The 17,052-nt window shown below is 39.4% G+C and overlaps 1 protein-coding gene and 1 long non-coding RNA gene across 2 annotated transcripts; one reads left to right on the forward strand and one right to left on the reverse strand.

Annotated features, from left to right (window-relative positions):
• Nucleotides 1–185: 185 nt before the first annotated feature.
• Nucleotides 186–2,463, reverse strand: LOC148733734 (uncharacterized). Its single transcript, XR_015999696.1, has 2 exons — nucleotides 2,175–2,463; nucleotides 186–1,750 (listed from the first exon to the last, which is right to left on the reverse strand). It is a non-coding gene; the product is annotated as an uncharacterized LOC148733734 (long non-coding RNA).
• Nucleotides 1,887–16,859, forward strand: LOC111330030 (RNA helicase MOV-10). The gene is made up of 18 exons (XM_022934818.2): nucleotides 1,887–2,041; nucleotides 3,564–4,045; nucleotides 4,571–4,809; nucleotides 5,399–5,642; nucleotides 6,221–6,337; nucleotides 6,416–6,578; nucleotides 6,933–7,078; nucleotides 7,504–7,683; nucleotides 8,960–9,104; nucleotides 9,500–9,661; nucleotides 9,850–9,962; nucleotides 10,116–10,321; nucleotides 10,598–10,781; nucleotides 11,328–11,559; nucleotides 11,659–11,841; nucleotides 15,622–15,710; nucleotides 15,889–16,004; nucleotides 16,427–16,859. The coding sequence occupies exons 2-18, from the start codon at nucleotides 3,576–3,578 to the stop codon at nucleotides 16,495–16,497; spliced, it is 3,060 nt and encodes a 1,019-aa protein (XP_022790553.2). The 5' UTR covers nucleotides 1,887–2,041; nucleotides 3,564–3,575; the 3' UTR covers nucleotides 16,498–16,859.
• Nucleotides 16,860–17,052: the final 193 nt, after the last annotated feature.

Raw genomic sequence — 17,052 nt, forward strand, 5'->3', positions numbered from 1 at the left:
GCCCAAATTGCGCTCCACTCAGTTCAATTACCAATATTAATTTCAAAACAAAGGATGAAATATTTGAGCAAAGAATAGAAAACTGCTTCTTCCCACTTTGTCAATATGATTTACGAGCCATTCGCGTAGACAGCAAAATTCTAAGGATTTTTCTTCCACTCACTGTTTAAATCTTCGAACTTCAGTTTATAAAAGATAATGAAACGTATTAAATTTGTGTTGTATATTTCAGAAACGAAACGTTATGCGCGGCTTAATTACGTTTGTCTATAGACCACTTTCATAAATGGCTGCCGGATTAATATTCTTTTTTTTAAATTTAAATTAGCCCTACTAGCCTCTTTCTCCAGTACAAAATTCAAAAGAATACATTATCTCAAGCGAGGCCAGTAGGGCTAATTTAAATTTAAGCAAAAGAATATTTATACGGAAGCCATTTATGAAAGTGGTCTATGGCTGACAGAATACACTGCTACAATGTTTAGCCATCATATTCATGAGTCCGGTCGGATTTCATTGCTAACTTCCAAAGCCTTTCCCATTTCTTCCCTGTTGAGCCGAGCTAAGCGATCCACTGCATCACAAATCATTTCCTCAATCTAGATAACCCACTGCAACTCTTCCTTTACGGCTCGGTTTTTCTCGTCATCAAACCAATCTTTGAAGAGGAAGTCTCCGCTTTGAAAGTTTTCAGCGTCAAACTGTTTCTATGTTCTCATCTCCATGAACACAATCAAAAATGACCCCTTGGGAACGGAACAGAGCATTTTCACTTCTTCCTCCCAGCAGACCACTCGAAGATTTCGACTGCTCTTGTAGCCAAAGCCGTGATGAAAAATGCCTCTCCAGTCTAAGTAGCAGACCAGAGTCTTGGACTCGATGTTATCTTGTTTACAAAGCAACTCCGTGCCCTATATCGCGAACTCTTTTACTCAAAATAGGGACCTTAAGAAACCACGACGGCGACGGCAACGAGGACGTGGAAAAACAAGAGATCTAATTGGCAGAACAATAGCTCAGCACGTGCGTTTTGAAACTTTGCACATTTCTTAGCCGTCCTATGCAAAACAACAACGTGAAATCGCCAAAATCTGCGTCGTCTGCGAACCGAAACCGAGACGGCAAATTATTTTAATTTCCATGTGGAACTCAACGGCTACTTTATACGTCATGTTGAAGTTGAGCTGTGGCGCTATATGAGACAGTAAGCTCCTGCAGCCATTTTTGAAATTCTAAATAAGAGTAGAAATTAATTTTTTAATCGAAGTCTTCCTTGGCGTCGCCGTCGTGGTTTCTTAAGGTCCCAATTGTGCAGCAGATACAAAGTATCCATCGGAAGTAAATGAAAATAAATGATGCAAAGGAAGTATGAAAGGAAAGTGAAAATAACCTCGTACCCATCGAAGGACTTGGCACTAGGTCTCTGTCGGCCCAGGTTCAGTTCCACTCTCCACCCCTCTAAGGTGAGAGAGGGCTCCAAGTCTCTTCGGCCTCGGCTCTTTCGATGTCACGCAACGCTCAAACGCTTCCTGTCCGGGGAGAGTTGGTTGACTTGGCAAACTATGGTTTCGAAGGAGTCTTGAGAAATTCAGTCCCTTTTAGCTTTTTCCAACTGTTAGCTCTTTGCTCCAAAAATTTGACTTAATTGTGTCTGCATCAAGTCTTCATTGCTTACAGCTCATTTCTTAAGTTGAGTTAATTTCCTCATGGCATCAGATAAGTGGAAGGTCTGGGTAGCATTACCCTCGAGCTAAGTGACAAACATTTTCGTTTCAGGAATAATTTTATGCAAACTCATGTTCCATATCATTAAATTTTAATAAATTCAGCGAAACCACCTTCAACGATAATTAACTAATAAACGTACAAGTAAGTATCCGGGACATCTAAAATAATCAAGTCGGAGCTGTTTTCTTGGAAATCTGACGTCATAGCCGAGCGATACTGAGAAAGCGTCCAATTCAGCAGAAAAACATTATAAATTTGTATTTGCCTGTCGTAATATTCAGTGAAAGAAATCGAAGGCATACATAGCTCAAAGGTGAGTACTAAAAGCAAAGAATTCTGTTATTATACAGATATGTTTCTTAATTTGTTTGAATCATAAGTGAGACCCCAAGCCTGTATTACTGGCTTGATGCTCAATAAGAATTCCAGTGAGTTTCAACTGGTACCTTTTTCAGCTCGTAGCGTGTAATATTATTAAGTTTTTTGTAAGCCTTCGTTTAAGCTTCGGTCGTGAGAAATCCTTCTCTGAATTTTCAGCTCTAAAGCCGGTGCATTGGCCGATCGATACGCGACACTTTGTTCTTTTCCTAGAAATGACATCATCGATGTAGTTTTCCGAGAATTTTATCTCGGAGAAATTTTAATACCTACGATTTGAGCGCGTTACACAGATTTGAATCAGGGTGCAGTAAACTAATGATGAAATAATTGACGTTTTTTCGGGCTTTGTTAGTGTTACCGATGTGGAGAGAACAGAAGAAATTGAAAGTGCTTTCGTAAGGCATTTCACAGCCCCGGTACAAACGTTCGTCACTTCCGTTCAACCGGGTCGTAGATAATTTTTTTGTCATGCAGGAGAATTTGGTCGACTTTCTAAGACTGTGCCCACTGAAGATCTTTGGTCGAGAAAGAGAAATTTCTCATGGTATATAACAAAACCTTACAGAGCCGCATGATTATTCTTAGTGAGCAGTTTGATTTGAGTTCATCTATCGCTGCTTTCATTTTGGGATTTAAAAGGCGAGTTTAGACGTGTCAAGAGCTGTAGCAGACTGTTATCAAGTCTGCCAAATTACAACATTCTCTTGGCCGGTTATTTACACGGGGTCTAACCTAACTGTTTTACGCAATAAGTGAGCCTCGGGCTTTCTCCCTTATAGGAGGGCTGATGTATAATATATTTCTGGCCCTTTTGGCCCTCTTGATCCTTGTTACAAATTCGAATGTTCGGATTAAAGGTTTACCTAAACTGAGGATTGTTTAGGATGCGGTTTTCTTAAACAATGGCTAAAATGAGATAGTCTATATGACATAGGTTTCTGAACCTCGGTGAGAAACGATAGTAAACTGAACATTGAGGATTTTCAAAACTCTCAGACAGTACTTGTATATGATGTCACCAGCCTCCAAACCTTAGATGACTCTCAGTTTAAATCAACGGGCATAACTTTCTGTTAGCCTCATTTCAGTCGTACAGGCCAACAAAATGATCTCTGGGTATTACAATAATCGTCTTACTTCCGGCCTGACTTCGCTGAATAATTAGTCAGTTTTAGCGAGAAAATAAGAGGGCAAAAACTAAACATTTTCGAATTAAAAGCAGCTCATGCCACGCAATGCGTTTCTCTTCACCTTTTCATGCAATTTCTTTTGCAAATCATGAACCTTGCGTGACTATTTTCATTCCTTCTTCTTTCTCGCACCTTACATGTGTTGTGCATATCATGTTTCCTGTTTCACTTTAATTTGGATGAAAGACCATGAAATTTTTAGTGTAAATCGCAACTGTAAAGCTTTTTTTGTTTTAAAAACGTTTTTGATCATTCCCATTGCAGACCTTTGCCAGTATGTTTCGTCGCCCTAGATCGAGCAGAACTCTTGAGCAGGAAAAAAATATTGCCCAAACGTTTGTTAAGTTTCTGGAAGACAACAATCGTAAAGAAGACATGTTTGTTGACGATTTGAGGCAAATCTATCAAGGAGAATTTCGTCCTTTGTACAACACGCTGGGTATGTCATTCTCCAAACTTTTGAATACGCTCACCTACCATATAAATGCTTGTCAGCAACTTCAAGATCGTGTTATCTTTGGCGGTGGAGAAGCCGCAGCTCTTCAACTCCTTACCGACGATCCTGAGGAGCAGGGAGATAGTCCTGATGACCTTTGTTATCGGCGCTCTTCCCTGAGTTTGAGGCCTTACTATTGTCAAACTTGTAAAAAAGATCTTGGAAATGGCGAGGCCTACAGGAAACACATCGAAGGAGTGAAACATCGCCAACAGTATATCCTCGTAACGATTCGAAAATCACTAAAAAAGTAAGTGCTTTCCTTTTCAAAGATATTTCATTGTTCTGCTTCTTGTTAATGTGTATTCCGTTTCTAAAGAGAATCAGGGAAAACTGATTCCAATGCTTACAAACTCACAGAATCAATGATTTGATTCTCTTCATTATTTCTATCTAGCTGCATGAGTAAGTAATGGCTGCTTTCTTGAGAGTAGTAACATTAAGGGTTCGTTTTAGTTTCTAGAATGTTTACCTGTATAGGGACAAATTGGACGTGTTATGAGATAATTTTAAATTGTTTCCTCCACAACTGTTCCTTGTAAGGGATGTAAGTGTCCCCAACTGCTCTCCCGTCATGACCAACCCCCTTTTCACGCTGATATTAACTAGTCATACAGATTTACAGGACAGCGAGGATCAAATTTGATATGTTTCTTGGTAAAGTTGTTTAAGTAAGGGGTGATATTTGTCAGGAAACTGAAATAGCAGACCTGAAAAAAACTTTTAGAGAATTCCTAGGTAAATTAAAAGTAAATCTTTCCTGTCTTATTCACAGACCAGAACTTGTCTTTGACAAAAATGGGATAAGAGTTACTTCAGATCCAGCTGGAGATGAACATGGTGTGATAGAATTGAAAGTTGAGAGTGGAAAATACGGGCAGATTGTGTTGATTATAGAGAACCGCAGTGAGGAGATCATCACCCTGAAGGATATCACTTTGTTGTGGAGTGTCAACTTTTTTGACTACTCGGAAATATCCAGTATTGGGCCTGATGAAGGTCAACTCTACCCAGGTAAATTGTGACCTGCTCTCTACAACTCTTAGGTAGTTTTAATCAATTGTTGTTTTGACATTTGAGAAATATTGGAAAAGGAAGATTTGTTTGCAGTAAAGAGAGAGTTGTTCCTTTGATGAATGTATATATTTGTCAGTAAATCCTGTCCTTTCCGATGGCTAAGAGTATTCCTAATATGATTAAGATGGTGTGCAATAGAAGTTGAGGAACATTTGTCTCAGATGGTCTAAGACTGTCCTCAAGTCGCTGCTTAAATGCTCAAAAAAGACACCGATCTCAGCGCCCATAGACTAACTGTCCTATTTCAGCGAGACCTAACGTATTTAGGGGTGTAAACTTGATACAAAGGTTCAAATTAATGCGATTCTAATTGCTCTATTCACGGTAGTTCTATTTGATTATTGGACGCGATAAAAAAGCATTAGATTTATTGTGTTTAGACAGCATATGGTCAACTGCCTTGGACTCAATCGAATGAGAGCAGTTCATCACCTTGTGAAAATTCCTTAACCTCTGGGCTCAAAGTACTGCGTAAGGTTATGCATATCTCAACAGTAACGTGAGCAATTGGCTTTATTCTCTAAAGGTTGTAAGCAAAGGTTCAGGATTGGCTGCAAGCGTCGCCGGGAGTTTGGTTATTCGTATGTTCCTGGTGTGCTTACATTTCAAACTGAAGACGGGAAGGAGTTTCATATCCTGAGGTTTTTTTCCGTGCGTATCGTGAGTGACTTGTACGATGACTTGAAGCAGACCTCAGAGTATCGACCTCCCCCTCGGGCACCAGAAATTCCCAGGGATGTTAAAACATTTGGAGGGATACCCCTTCCACGGTAGTGTGTGGCAATTTCTGTTGATCATTTGTTTGAAATTATCGGTTTCTGTTATTGTTCTTTTTCTTTATACGTCTGCGTTGAATGCCTGAGGAAGTAAAATACTTAATTCATTGAAAAATTTAGCATGAGTTAAAAAAAAACACACACACACACACATTTTTCACTTTTCATTTGCCATAAACAAAGCAAACCGCAAGGCTGCACGAAGGACGAAGGATTCTTTCAGTTACAAGAGCCCTCTGTTCAATGCATCTCTTAACAAGGCGACAGGTTACAAATAACTTTAATCTACTTTGTCTAGCTCTTGACATTCAAATTTTCCTTGCTCTTGTCATTAGGGTGTTTTTTTCTTTTATTGAAATACACCTCTAAAACTTTTCATAAGACTTTCCCCAAATTTATATGTTTTTATCAGATAACGCGAGTGCTCATAAACCAAGATATGGATTCCAACCCTATTGACTTTCATGCAGAAAACGAAGTCAATCGGTGGAATTTACGCATGGGCTCAGTTTTACTATGTAAACATTGAAATTCGCTGACTTTTTTTTACTTAACTCTTCCTTGCTTTTTAGGATGCAGAGAAATGGTTTAATTATGGAGAAGCTGGACGTTTATGAAATCCCTTTAACAGTAAAAGCCCAGGTAAAAGCCCAGGTCATGAAAAACAATCAGATCGGAGAGGGACTATGGTAAGTCTAGTTCGTGCCTTAATTAAAAAGAGGCGCAGGGTGTATGATCTGCAGCTCACATGCTTGTCTTGTTTTCAGCGAGCGATTGAAGAAGAATTTAAGTTTTGACAACTACAAAGAGAAGTTCTGTCTGCTCCTTCACTTGGAAGAATTTCAAATGCAGAAGGATATCAGAAACTATGATATGAAAGGAGTTGTTTTTCAACAGGAAAGAGGGGACAGACGCTTTCTGAACTTAGAGGTTGGAGGATACTCTTAAAGAAATATGTTACATCGAAAAGCCGTTTTTTTCCAGAATAACACCAATGCCTGATTTTCTTTTGGCCTCACTGATCGCTTTCGAGAACCCCTGGGGTCTAGGATTTTCACTCTTCCAGGATTCGGGATATTTAGTTGACGTCCCTTATAATGCTATGATGAATTTACCATCATTTTTTATTGGACCACTCAATTTTTCAATCAGTTTCCTTTAGAGAAGAAAAAGCATGCATAGAATGCATAAGAACAGATTTATAAACTAACAGGATTTCAGTTTCATGGTGAATGTTTTCTTTTATTTTGAGTTTTATTTGTTGCTTTTGCGTGTGATTCCCAGGTACCTGGCCTTGCAGAAAATCGCCCGTCCGTGTTACGCGGTGATAAGATCTATGCCTACGAGCCAGGTATATTACAGCGGCGATACGAAGGAATCGTGCACAAGGTTCAAATGCTGGATGTGAAACTTGGCTTTGACATGAACGAGTACGTTGTGCATTGATCAAAATACATTTTAAGAAAGTATCATTGTTCTCAGAGCTTTGCATAAGTTGCTTTGGCTTTTATCAGCCTGGTCAATGAAGCTTGGAAATGGTTGTTATTTACGAATTTACTTTACAAGACTGAAAACTGCAGCGACTTACTGGGAGAGAACTGACTTACGGACTGTGGTGAAAAGGTTTCTGCGAAGGTATTGGTGTAAATGAGAAAGAAGAGACTTAACTCCTACTGGTGGCCGTTTACGGGAGGTCGCTACTTAAGGGCTAGGGGTGTATTGTTCCAAACATTCCTCGCCCTCGACACATACGATCTAATCAGGGAGAAAAAGAGATTTCTTTCGCCTCATATATTCCTAAATCTCGTATGTAATGCATGTTCTTTTTTATTACCTCATGTGTTTTTCTCCTCAGAATGCCTTATATTAAAGGAAAGAAGTTTGACATTCAGTTCACATTCCATCGATTACCAGTACAGATGGAACATCGCGCGTGCGAGCGGATTGCATCCGTGAACAGGCAAGATATGCGCCATGTTCTTTTCCCAACAGTGGACAGTCTCGATCGAAGAGGAGAAATTAATAAAGAAGTTAGGTGAGTTGTAAATCATAGGTACAAAAAAATCAGCGCTCTATCCTTTATTGGTAATTCTCGGTATTGTCATGCTCCCTCACTGAACAGGTGCCCTTCGTACATTATCTATTCTCATCCTATATGATTACAAAATAGACAGGTGTTAAAATAAAAAATGTACCAGTCGCATCACCTTTGACTTGTGTATGATTAGTGATAGAGGCTGATCCTCACAGTGTGAATTCCTGAGAGAATCACAGGGTAGCGTCGCAGTGGAAGGATAGCTAGTACATAGAGCCCCAAAACGAACGCAAAAGCACCACGTGTAACAATCCCAAGTGTTTGATTTTATGTGATACAAAATGGAACGTAGCCAGGTAGCGATAAATAAGGTAGTTGCTGAATACTTGGTGTGATTGCGATAGCAAATGTGGTAGAATTATGTGTGTGTGGTTCGAACTAGAAGGTAACAGAAAACGAAACGAAGCTAATTAATTGACTTACAAACGATGACACAGCACAATGACCTATTCTTGAAATCAACTGAACTAATAATGAAGGAAACGATAAACTAAATCCAGCATAAACAATATAGGTAACTTGCTTTGGTAGAGCTCCTAGCGTCCTTGAAAAGGGCGGGTAGCGGAGTAGACAAAACAATTTACACTGAGTAGGGGAGCGCACGACCTCTTGACAGCGATCAAAAAATGGTTGTCTCATTGTCGCAAGCCTGTAATATGAGCGAATGACTGACATAAATTGCGTAACATTTTCACACCAATTACAGTAATCGACAAAAATAAACCGTAACGTAGATAAACATTAACTAAGCATAGACAATAGGTGGTTATGCAATAATCTAAAGTACAAAGAAAATAAATAGCGTATCAAAACTAACACACAGGCAAATTGTATATATAGAAAATGCAGAAAATAGAAGTCTGGGAGTAATTCGGGATTCGACAGCGCTTCAGATTCATTCCCAGTTCTAGATACTAAGTTTCCAAGCTAGGACTGTGCCAGATCTGAAAGTACTTTAGCTTTGTAAGAACTGAACAGGTGTTAGAGAGCATCTTTTTCTTTCAGTGCGTTCATACTCATTGCGGGCTTAGGGAAATTAAGCTTCTCATTGTCCACATAACTACTTATACCACACTTAATCTTTAACTAACACTAACTACATTGGTATGATATTTTCTTAATACAAACACATGTAAAGTAAATTTTCCCACTTTAAGTTCACATTTAATTGGCTCATACACAAAACGAACATAAAGACGATTCTCCTTGTTTTCAGTTTCTTCTACGATCGTAATCTAAACAGTGAACAGGAGCAAGCAGTTCAGAAGATTGTGTCAGGATCTTCACGCCCTGCACCATATCTTGTGTTTGGACCCCCTGGAACTGGAAAGACTGTTACATTGGTCGAGGCGATTAAACAGGTGAGAAGGATCCCTTAGGGACCTTTTTTCATTTCTCGCCTGACTGATAGAAATGGTTCCGGCTGGTCGGGATAAATGGAAAGGATAAGTCCACCTCAAGCGTGCGAGTTACATTTTGTTGCCTGTCTCCAATGTAAAGTGTTACTGGAAATGGTCAGCAGAAACGCCTGCGAATTTTTTAAGTAGTCCCCAAAGGAGCTTGAATCCTGTACTCACAGGAAAAGGCAATTTCGGTTAGAGGCAGTTCTGTTGGTTGTCAGAGCTGACTCGTTCCATTTAAGAACTGAAGGGTCCACAAGGTAGTTCGGACAAATGGAAAGCATTCCGGCAGTTTATTACTGGACGAAAAAATGAAACCAATAATTCGCTGTCTTTCTTCTTTTCGTTACCTACAGGTGCACGCTTTGATTGGCTCAAGCTACATTCTGGCTTGTGCGCCAGAAAACAGCGCTGCTGACCTATTAGCTGAGCGCCTGTTGCCTCACGTAGATAAAGGCAAAATGTTCCGGATGTACGCTGCGTCAAGGCCCTGGGACTTTGTGCCTCAAAAGCTTAAGGTTAACACTCTAATTCTTTCCACTTATTATTATATAGTACTATGGTACCATTTGGACAGATATTTCCAGCATTCAACTGCCATAAATATTACCACCCTAGATTTGAAAATGTTACGCAAAGTCTACATCTAAATTTATTATAGCCCGAGAAATATATACAACTTCTTAACTCAAATTTCACTTTTCAGGACGCACGAGTAGTCAATTTTGACCCTGTGTTACATGAAGTGTATTACCCTTCTAGAGAGGAATTGGTCAGCGACTATCGCATTATTGTTACCACGCTAGTCACAGCAGGAAGGTGGGTGGTGTTGTGTAAGAATATGAGCATATTTTCTCCCCTTGCGAACAAGAACGTGTAAGAAATAAGTATGACAAAGAAAAACAAACTCGTGTTAACTTGCTATAAAAACATTTTAACTGCCAAAACTTCTTTTTTGCATTATTTTCTCAGGTTGGTGTCAGCCCTGTTCCCCAGAAATCATTTCACGCACATTTTCATAGACGAGGCGGGTCATGCAACAGAACCTGAGTGTATCATCCCTGTGGCAGACCTCCTGGACCCCTATAACCCCAGGGGCGGTCAGCTGGTGCTTGCAGGAGACCCTAAGCAGTTAGGACCAATCCTCAGATCCCAAATTACACAGAAGTATGGACTGGGTGAGTAAATCACAGGCAATATCTGTAAACAGCCGTCGCTATATACAGCCCTTTATGATCACAAGAACACCTATAACTCTGGTTAAAGTTAACTTTTCAAACAAAAGATTTACGTCAGACTTTGAGCTCTTTGAATTCGCTTTTGCGATTTATTGAAGACAGTCATTTTCAAAGAGATAATCAGCTAAGAGGTTTGCTATTTACCCGCTTACAAGGGGCAAAAGCCTCCTTCTAAACCAATCACTTGCTCTTTTAACCCTTATCTCGTATTCGCAGAAACTTCTCTCTTGGAACGGCTGATGACTTCATGTCCCGCCTACGATCGTGGAGCTGGAGGGAATTATAATCCAAATCTGTTGACAAAACTTGTGAACAATTACCGTTCACACAGAGCCATTATCGAGATTCCCAAACAGCTGTTTTATGAAAACGAGCTGAATGAATGCGCTGGAGATTTCAGGTGATAAAATTATTTTCATTTTTTGGAAAAAGAGGAAACCTGATTTTACAAAACCGTACAAGCAACTGAGAAAAAAGCTGCTTTTTGTAACAATATCTACATCGAAATGTAACTGATTACAGGCAATACCTTATTAATGAACGTAACACGGGCAGACTTTCATAGGATTTGGATGGGGATGCCCGTTGTAGAGTTGTCTTAGGTTCAAAAGCGTTCTAATCTATACATGACTTGTGCTTTACTTAACCCTCCAAAAACACCACCTAAAAGATAATTGATAAATATTAGTCTTAAGGGGCATAAGTGAGACCAAAGATCGTTGATTTCCCCTAACGTGATGACCAGCAAACTCATCATCCGCCTATGGGAGTCCCTGCTCATCTTGGGTCCGCAGATGATGATATAAATGCGGTGTTATTTCAGCTGTTGTCTGATAAAATTTCATCATCTGATGACAACCTCTTCCCCTATCTCCGCCACTTTCCTACGATAACCAAACCGGAATGTAGACTATTGTTCAGTAAATATTCACCTGTTTTCTCCAAGAAATGTGATGATAGGCTGGGAAGAGCTTCCAAATAAGAACTTCCCGATAATTTTCCATCCGGTGTTTGGTAAGGATGAAAGAGAAGGCAGCAGCCCTTCATTCTTTAACGTGGCTGAGGTGGAAACTATTGAGCGATACCTGAGGAAACTGTTGGACGACAATGTGAGGAGCAGAGGACTAAAGCACTTGAGACCTGAGATGATTGGGGTGATATCGCCTTACAAGAGACAAGTAAGTACAGGAGTGGATCTTATCTTCTACGAATACCAAATAAATAAATAATAGATAATAAATCATTATTTCTAATCGGTATTGTCATTTCATGGTAAGGTGCAAAAGATCCAAAAAATGATCGAAAAAAGGCGCTTTGGTGGCGAAATCAAAGTTGGTAGCGTGGAAGAGTTTCAGGGGCAAGAAAGAAGAATAATCATCTTGTCAACAGTTAGAAGCACCAAGAAAGAATATCTGGAGATGGACAAGAACTTCCACCTCGGATTCCTAAACAATCCTAAGGTAGAATCTCGGTTTAATCTTTTCGTACTGACTTTCCTCTCATCTACAGGGGCTGAGGTTTTGTATATTGTAAAATGAGAGAAATTGTCAACTGGCTTGATAGTTGTAACGGTTAAAACCTCCTTTGAAGAATAAGAAAAGGCTTGTTAAACCCACGTTTAGAATTATGATAACTCTTCGTTTGCCACGACCAATCCATACACCCTATGCAGAACGAAAAGAGACTGGGAGCATTTAGCTTGAAAACGAGGCTAGTTGGGCCAAATAAATAAAAATGGCCGCTTGACGTGAAGAGCGCAAGTTTTTGAAAATGCCGCAAAACTGTTGTGTGCCAAACTGTACCAAAAAGATGTACAGAACCGAAAGTGGGGAGAAAATTTCTTACTTTAAATTTCCGGAGGACACTATCCTCAAAAAGCGTTGGCTCCATGCCATTCGTCGAGACGAAGGAAAAGAGTTTGAGTCAGCGAAAACACGAAGATTTGTTCTCGTCATTTTAAGCCCGAGGACTTCGTTAAAGCTGTTGGAGGTTAGCGTGTTTATGTAAAGGCAGGGGTAATTCCATCTCGATTTTCGTGGTCCAAAGCAGGTTCTCCGAAAAAGAGAGCACCTCCTAAATGTCGCAATATTTCTTCCATAACAGGGTTTTCAAACAAGGAGTTGCAACAATCTCAAAGTCAAAGTCAAACAACTGCAAATGCAGCTAAAGCAACTTTTGAAACCTGTAGTTCATCAGCAGCTATTAGTTATCATGATGTAAAAAGCAGCTTAAATTCGTGTGGATATCAAACAGGAGAAGTTAAAGAACTTGAAAGTATTCGAGGTTTTGAACTCGAAAATGCGAATTTAAAAGCTGAAATAGACGTATTAAAACGCCAGTTGAGTCTTAAACTTTCCCGCCTTTTTCAACCACGCAATTTTACTACCGACGCGGACATTGCCTTTTATACGGGATTTCCTAACTTAGCAACATTTAATGCTGTGTTTGAATTTATTAATACTGGATCGAAAGGAGAAAACATCAGGTACTGTTTATCAAAAGAAAGAACTGTCCAAAAGGAGATTTACCATGGTGTAAACGAGGAACCAGAGGGATGTACTAACATAGGTAGACGAAGAAGCTTAGAACCCAGAGAGGGGTTCTTCCTTGTTCTGTGCAGACTGAGAAGAGGATTTGCAGAAAAACATCTAGCACACTTGTTTGGTATTTCACAATCGACAGTAAGCAGTACAATCCTTTCTTGGATTAATTATATGTATTTAAAATTTGGTAAAGTATCTATATGGCCTAATAGGGAGGTCATAAGAGCTACAATGCCTGACAGCTTTAAAGAGAAGTACTCTTCCACCCGTGTAATAATTGATTGTACAGAAATAGGATGCCAAATGCCTTCCAGCCTTCTGTTGAATTCCAAACTGTTCAGCTCCTATAAGAACCATGTAACTCTAAAAGGCTTTGTTGGAATTTCTCCCAGTGGAGCTATATCTTTTTATCAGTCAGCTATATAGTGGAAGCATTTCCGATCGCAAAATTGTTGAACGAAGTGGTTTCCTGAAGTTAGAGTTTGACAATGGTGACACCGTGATGGCCGATAAAGGTTTTACAATTGAAGACCTACTCCCACTGGGTATAACCCTAAACATTCCCCCCTTTTTAGGCTCCAATAGCCAAATGACAGCACAAGATGTTATCAAGACTCAAGAAATTGCTTCTGTTAGAATACATGTTGAATGGGCCATCAACAAAGTCAAGAATTTTCACTTCTGGGATAGTGTTGTGCCCCTCAGTTTGTTTGGGGTAGTAAACTAAATGTGGATTGTCTGTGCCTTTTTATGTAACATTCAGGACCCTCTCAGTTCCACTTAACACTGAGTTAGACAGAGCTCTGAGGTACAATACAGAATTTCAGTCAAATTTAATAAATGTAAACTTGATGATATTTCTCAGGTTAACTATTTTCTAAACCAATAATAGCCAGCACATGATTGCAAAAACCAACAGTTTCTGCTACACATGTACAAGAGGCATATTTAACAGCGCCAGTTACTAAACAAAGTGCAACTTGTAATTTATTGGGTGGCTCATTTTTTTTCAAACTATGGTAACACAAGCATTTAAAATAGAAATAATGGTCGTCACTTGCGCAAGTTAAGTCCTTCAGATATTCATCAACAAGAAATGTTTTTGCCTTTTTCATGCTTGTTGGAACCGCATGGTTCTGTTTATTTTTGTCCAAGTTTTTTCCAGATTTAGAAATATGTAAATCCATCTCTGCCCTTGTGAATAATGGCATTCGTTGCAAATTTGTAGACCATCCAACTGATGGAAATTTAACAATTCTTTCCTCAGGCATCGCATCACTTTGAGCGAGTTGTTCTTGTCTCTCCTTCCGACGCTTGTATAACAGATTTTTATCGGGATCCACAACATCTTTATCACGACCACACGCAACATATTCAAGAACTTACGTATATGAGAACGATCCTTCGCAGTAAAGCACTATTTGAGCAATAGTGAAAATCAGACCTGAAAAAAATTTCAGGCCTGTACGGGATTCGAACCACTGACCTCTGCGATACTAGTGCAGCGCTCTACCAATTGAGCTAACAAGCCAACTGGGAGCAGGCCATCAAATTAATTCGACATAAACCCGTAGATGATAAATCAAACGACAACAAACATATGAAACATATGTGTGAACTGCGGTTATGAGACGTATATGAGAACGATCCTTCGCAGTAAAGCACTATTTGAGCAATAGTGAAAATCAGACCTGAAAAAAATTTCAGGCCTGTACGGGATTCGAACCACTGACCTCTGCGATACTAGTGCAGCGCTCTACCAATTGAGCTAACAAGCCAACTGGGAGCAGGCCATCAAATTAATTCGACATAAACCCGTAGATGATAAATCAAACGACAACAAACATATGAAACATATGTGTGAACTGCGGTTATGAGACGTATATGAGAACGATCCTTCGCAGTAAAGCACTATTTGAGCAATAGTGAAAATCAGACCTGAAAAAAATTTCAGGCCTGTACGGGATTCGAACCACTGACCTCTGCGATACTAGTGCAGCGCTCTACCAATTGAGCTAACAAGCCAACTGGGAGCAGGCCATCAAATTTTTTTCAGGTCTGATTTTCACTATTGCTCAAATAGTGCTTTACTGCGAAGGATCGTTCTCATATACGTCTCATAACCGCAGTTCACACATATGTTTCATATGTTTGTTGCCATATTCAAGAACTCTTTGAAATGAAAAGTAGAAAAACTATCAATCACTTCATCAACATTTCATTTAGAAAAGTAATTCCTAAAATCCTTTGATCTTCATTTACGATATTAAAATCTGTTTAATTCTAAGAAGTATCACGTACGACTAACAAATACTGTACTTGCCTTTTCGCCAATTGTGCCTTTGTTTTTAACCCCTTTGCTGGATCGCCACGACATTTTAACCAAAAACGAAGTTCATCTGATTTAAGAGCAGTCGGATTTCTTCCTTGAAGCGATGCTCCTGGGATATCTTCCTCCGTAAGAGTCTGAGAAAGACGGCTACTTACAGAGTCATGAGCGGCCATATTCTAACACAGGCAAACAAGGCCCAACTAGCCTCGTTTTCACGTTCATCCCTCCCAGTCTCTTCTCGTTATGCATAGGGTGATTAGGGTTTATCATTTTGGAATATTCCCGAACTATTCCTCCGGTATCCCACATCCCTCCAGCAAATGTAAGGGATATTTAATAAGTAACATTTCACCCTTTTTCCTTAGAGATTCAACGTGGCCATAACTCGTGCCCAGGCTCTCTTGATTCTGATAGGGAACCCGGACATGCTCTGCCGGGACGAGAACTGGAAAACGTGAGTGGAGCAGATTACATTCAGCAGTACTTTTAGAAAATTAAACTTTATTAAAGGAGTGGGCTAGATGCAACTTTGAGAATATGTATGTAACTATGGACCTTGGCAATTTTAAACTGTGAAGGTTCTGTGCTCTCTACTAAGTGAGCAAATCTTACATAAACTCCTTTTTTCCTAGTTTTATAAGTTACTGTCTTGCAAACAACGCTGCTGTTGACGCAGAAAGGAAAGAAAAGGTGGAAGACATTGCAGACACTTTGAAACGACTCAACCTCTTCTCTGCAGCATCATCAGGTGAACAGCTGCTGAACTGTTAAAAATCTTGCCGTATAAAAAGAAACATATGTACTGCCAGTTATCGTGTTTGCACTGTTTATTTCATTCTCTATAGGTTAGATTTTATTCTAATGAATATCCGCCATTAGTCTCCTCCACTTCGGCGAATAGTTGTTAAATACTCGAGTAAAGATGTCAATCGCTTATTCAAGAGCGCGAGAAAAAAAGGAACAAAGAAACTTCCAAGAAAAAAAAAACAGAAGTCAGAATTCACAGACGAACTCTTAACGACTGAGTTAGAGAGAACTAAACAGTGAATACGGTCACTACAAGGTTCATGAATTTAACAAGTATGAGCAATGATGATGATGATTTCTTTTATCCCATGTTGTGCGTTTTGCTTCTCTTACTAATCACCGTTACACGTGATTCTTTTTTAGAATACGACGAAGACTCAGAAATTAGCCAGCGTCAGCTTCAAGAACACCCAGAGTGGACTAGGCACGAATAAATATCGCTATATCAGTCTACAGCTGCGCTAGAATCTTATTATCTCATAACAGTTTTCTTTTAACAAATCAACTTTCGGGAACTTTAGTTACTTTTACCGTGTTAAATTTTGTAGCTTAGGATTTGCAATTGCAACAAATAACATTGCTACATACTTGGCCCTTGCATTACTGGTCAGTGGGTAAGTAGTCTAATAATGACAAGGTTTTTAACTCACAGAACATCAGACGTGCCACCTAGCATTTCTGTTGCATCTTAAAACTTGTACTTAGGAGTTCTAGACACCATAGCATTATCAAGAAAACTTGCTCATTCAGAACGATAAAACCGATAACTTTCAATAAACATATTCTAACAAAGGCATGCCTGAAATCATGTTTTCCTTTGGCCATCAGTCTGGTTGTTCACGTTTACAAACAGTCGTTTAAAAGCTTCCTTCAACAACTGTTTAAGAAACTGCAAATTGAGCAGATTTAATTATTGTTTTCTGCAACACATTGGATGGAGTAATTGTAATAGAGCCTTGTCATGATCTTTTACCAAAGTTTTAAAATTA

Source organism: Stylophora pistillata, chromosome 4 (genome assembly GCF_964205215.1).
Source record: "Stylophora pistillata chromosome 4, jaStyPist1.2, whole genome shotgun sequence".
NCBI lineage: Eukaryota > Metazoa > Cnidaria > Anthozoa > Scleractinia > Pocilloporidae > Stylophora > Stylophora pistillata.

Coding starts and splice junctions, on each gene's coding strand:
- LOC111330030 (XM_022934818.2), top strand. CDS start 3,576: ATGTTTCGTCGCCCTAGATCGAGCAGAACTCTTGAGCAGGAAAAAAAT. Junction 10,782..11,327: donor GAATGCGCTGGAGATTTCAG/GTGATAAAATTA, acceptor GTTTTCTCCAAG/AAATGTGATGATAGGCTGGG. Junction 11,560..11,658: donor TATCGCCTTACAAGAGACAA/GTAAGTACAGGA, acceptor TTTCATGGTAAG/GTGCAAAAGATCCAAAAAAT.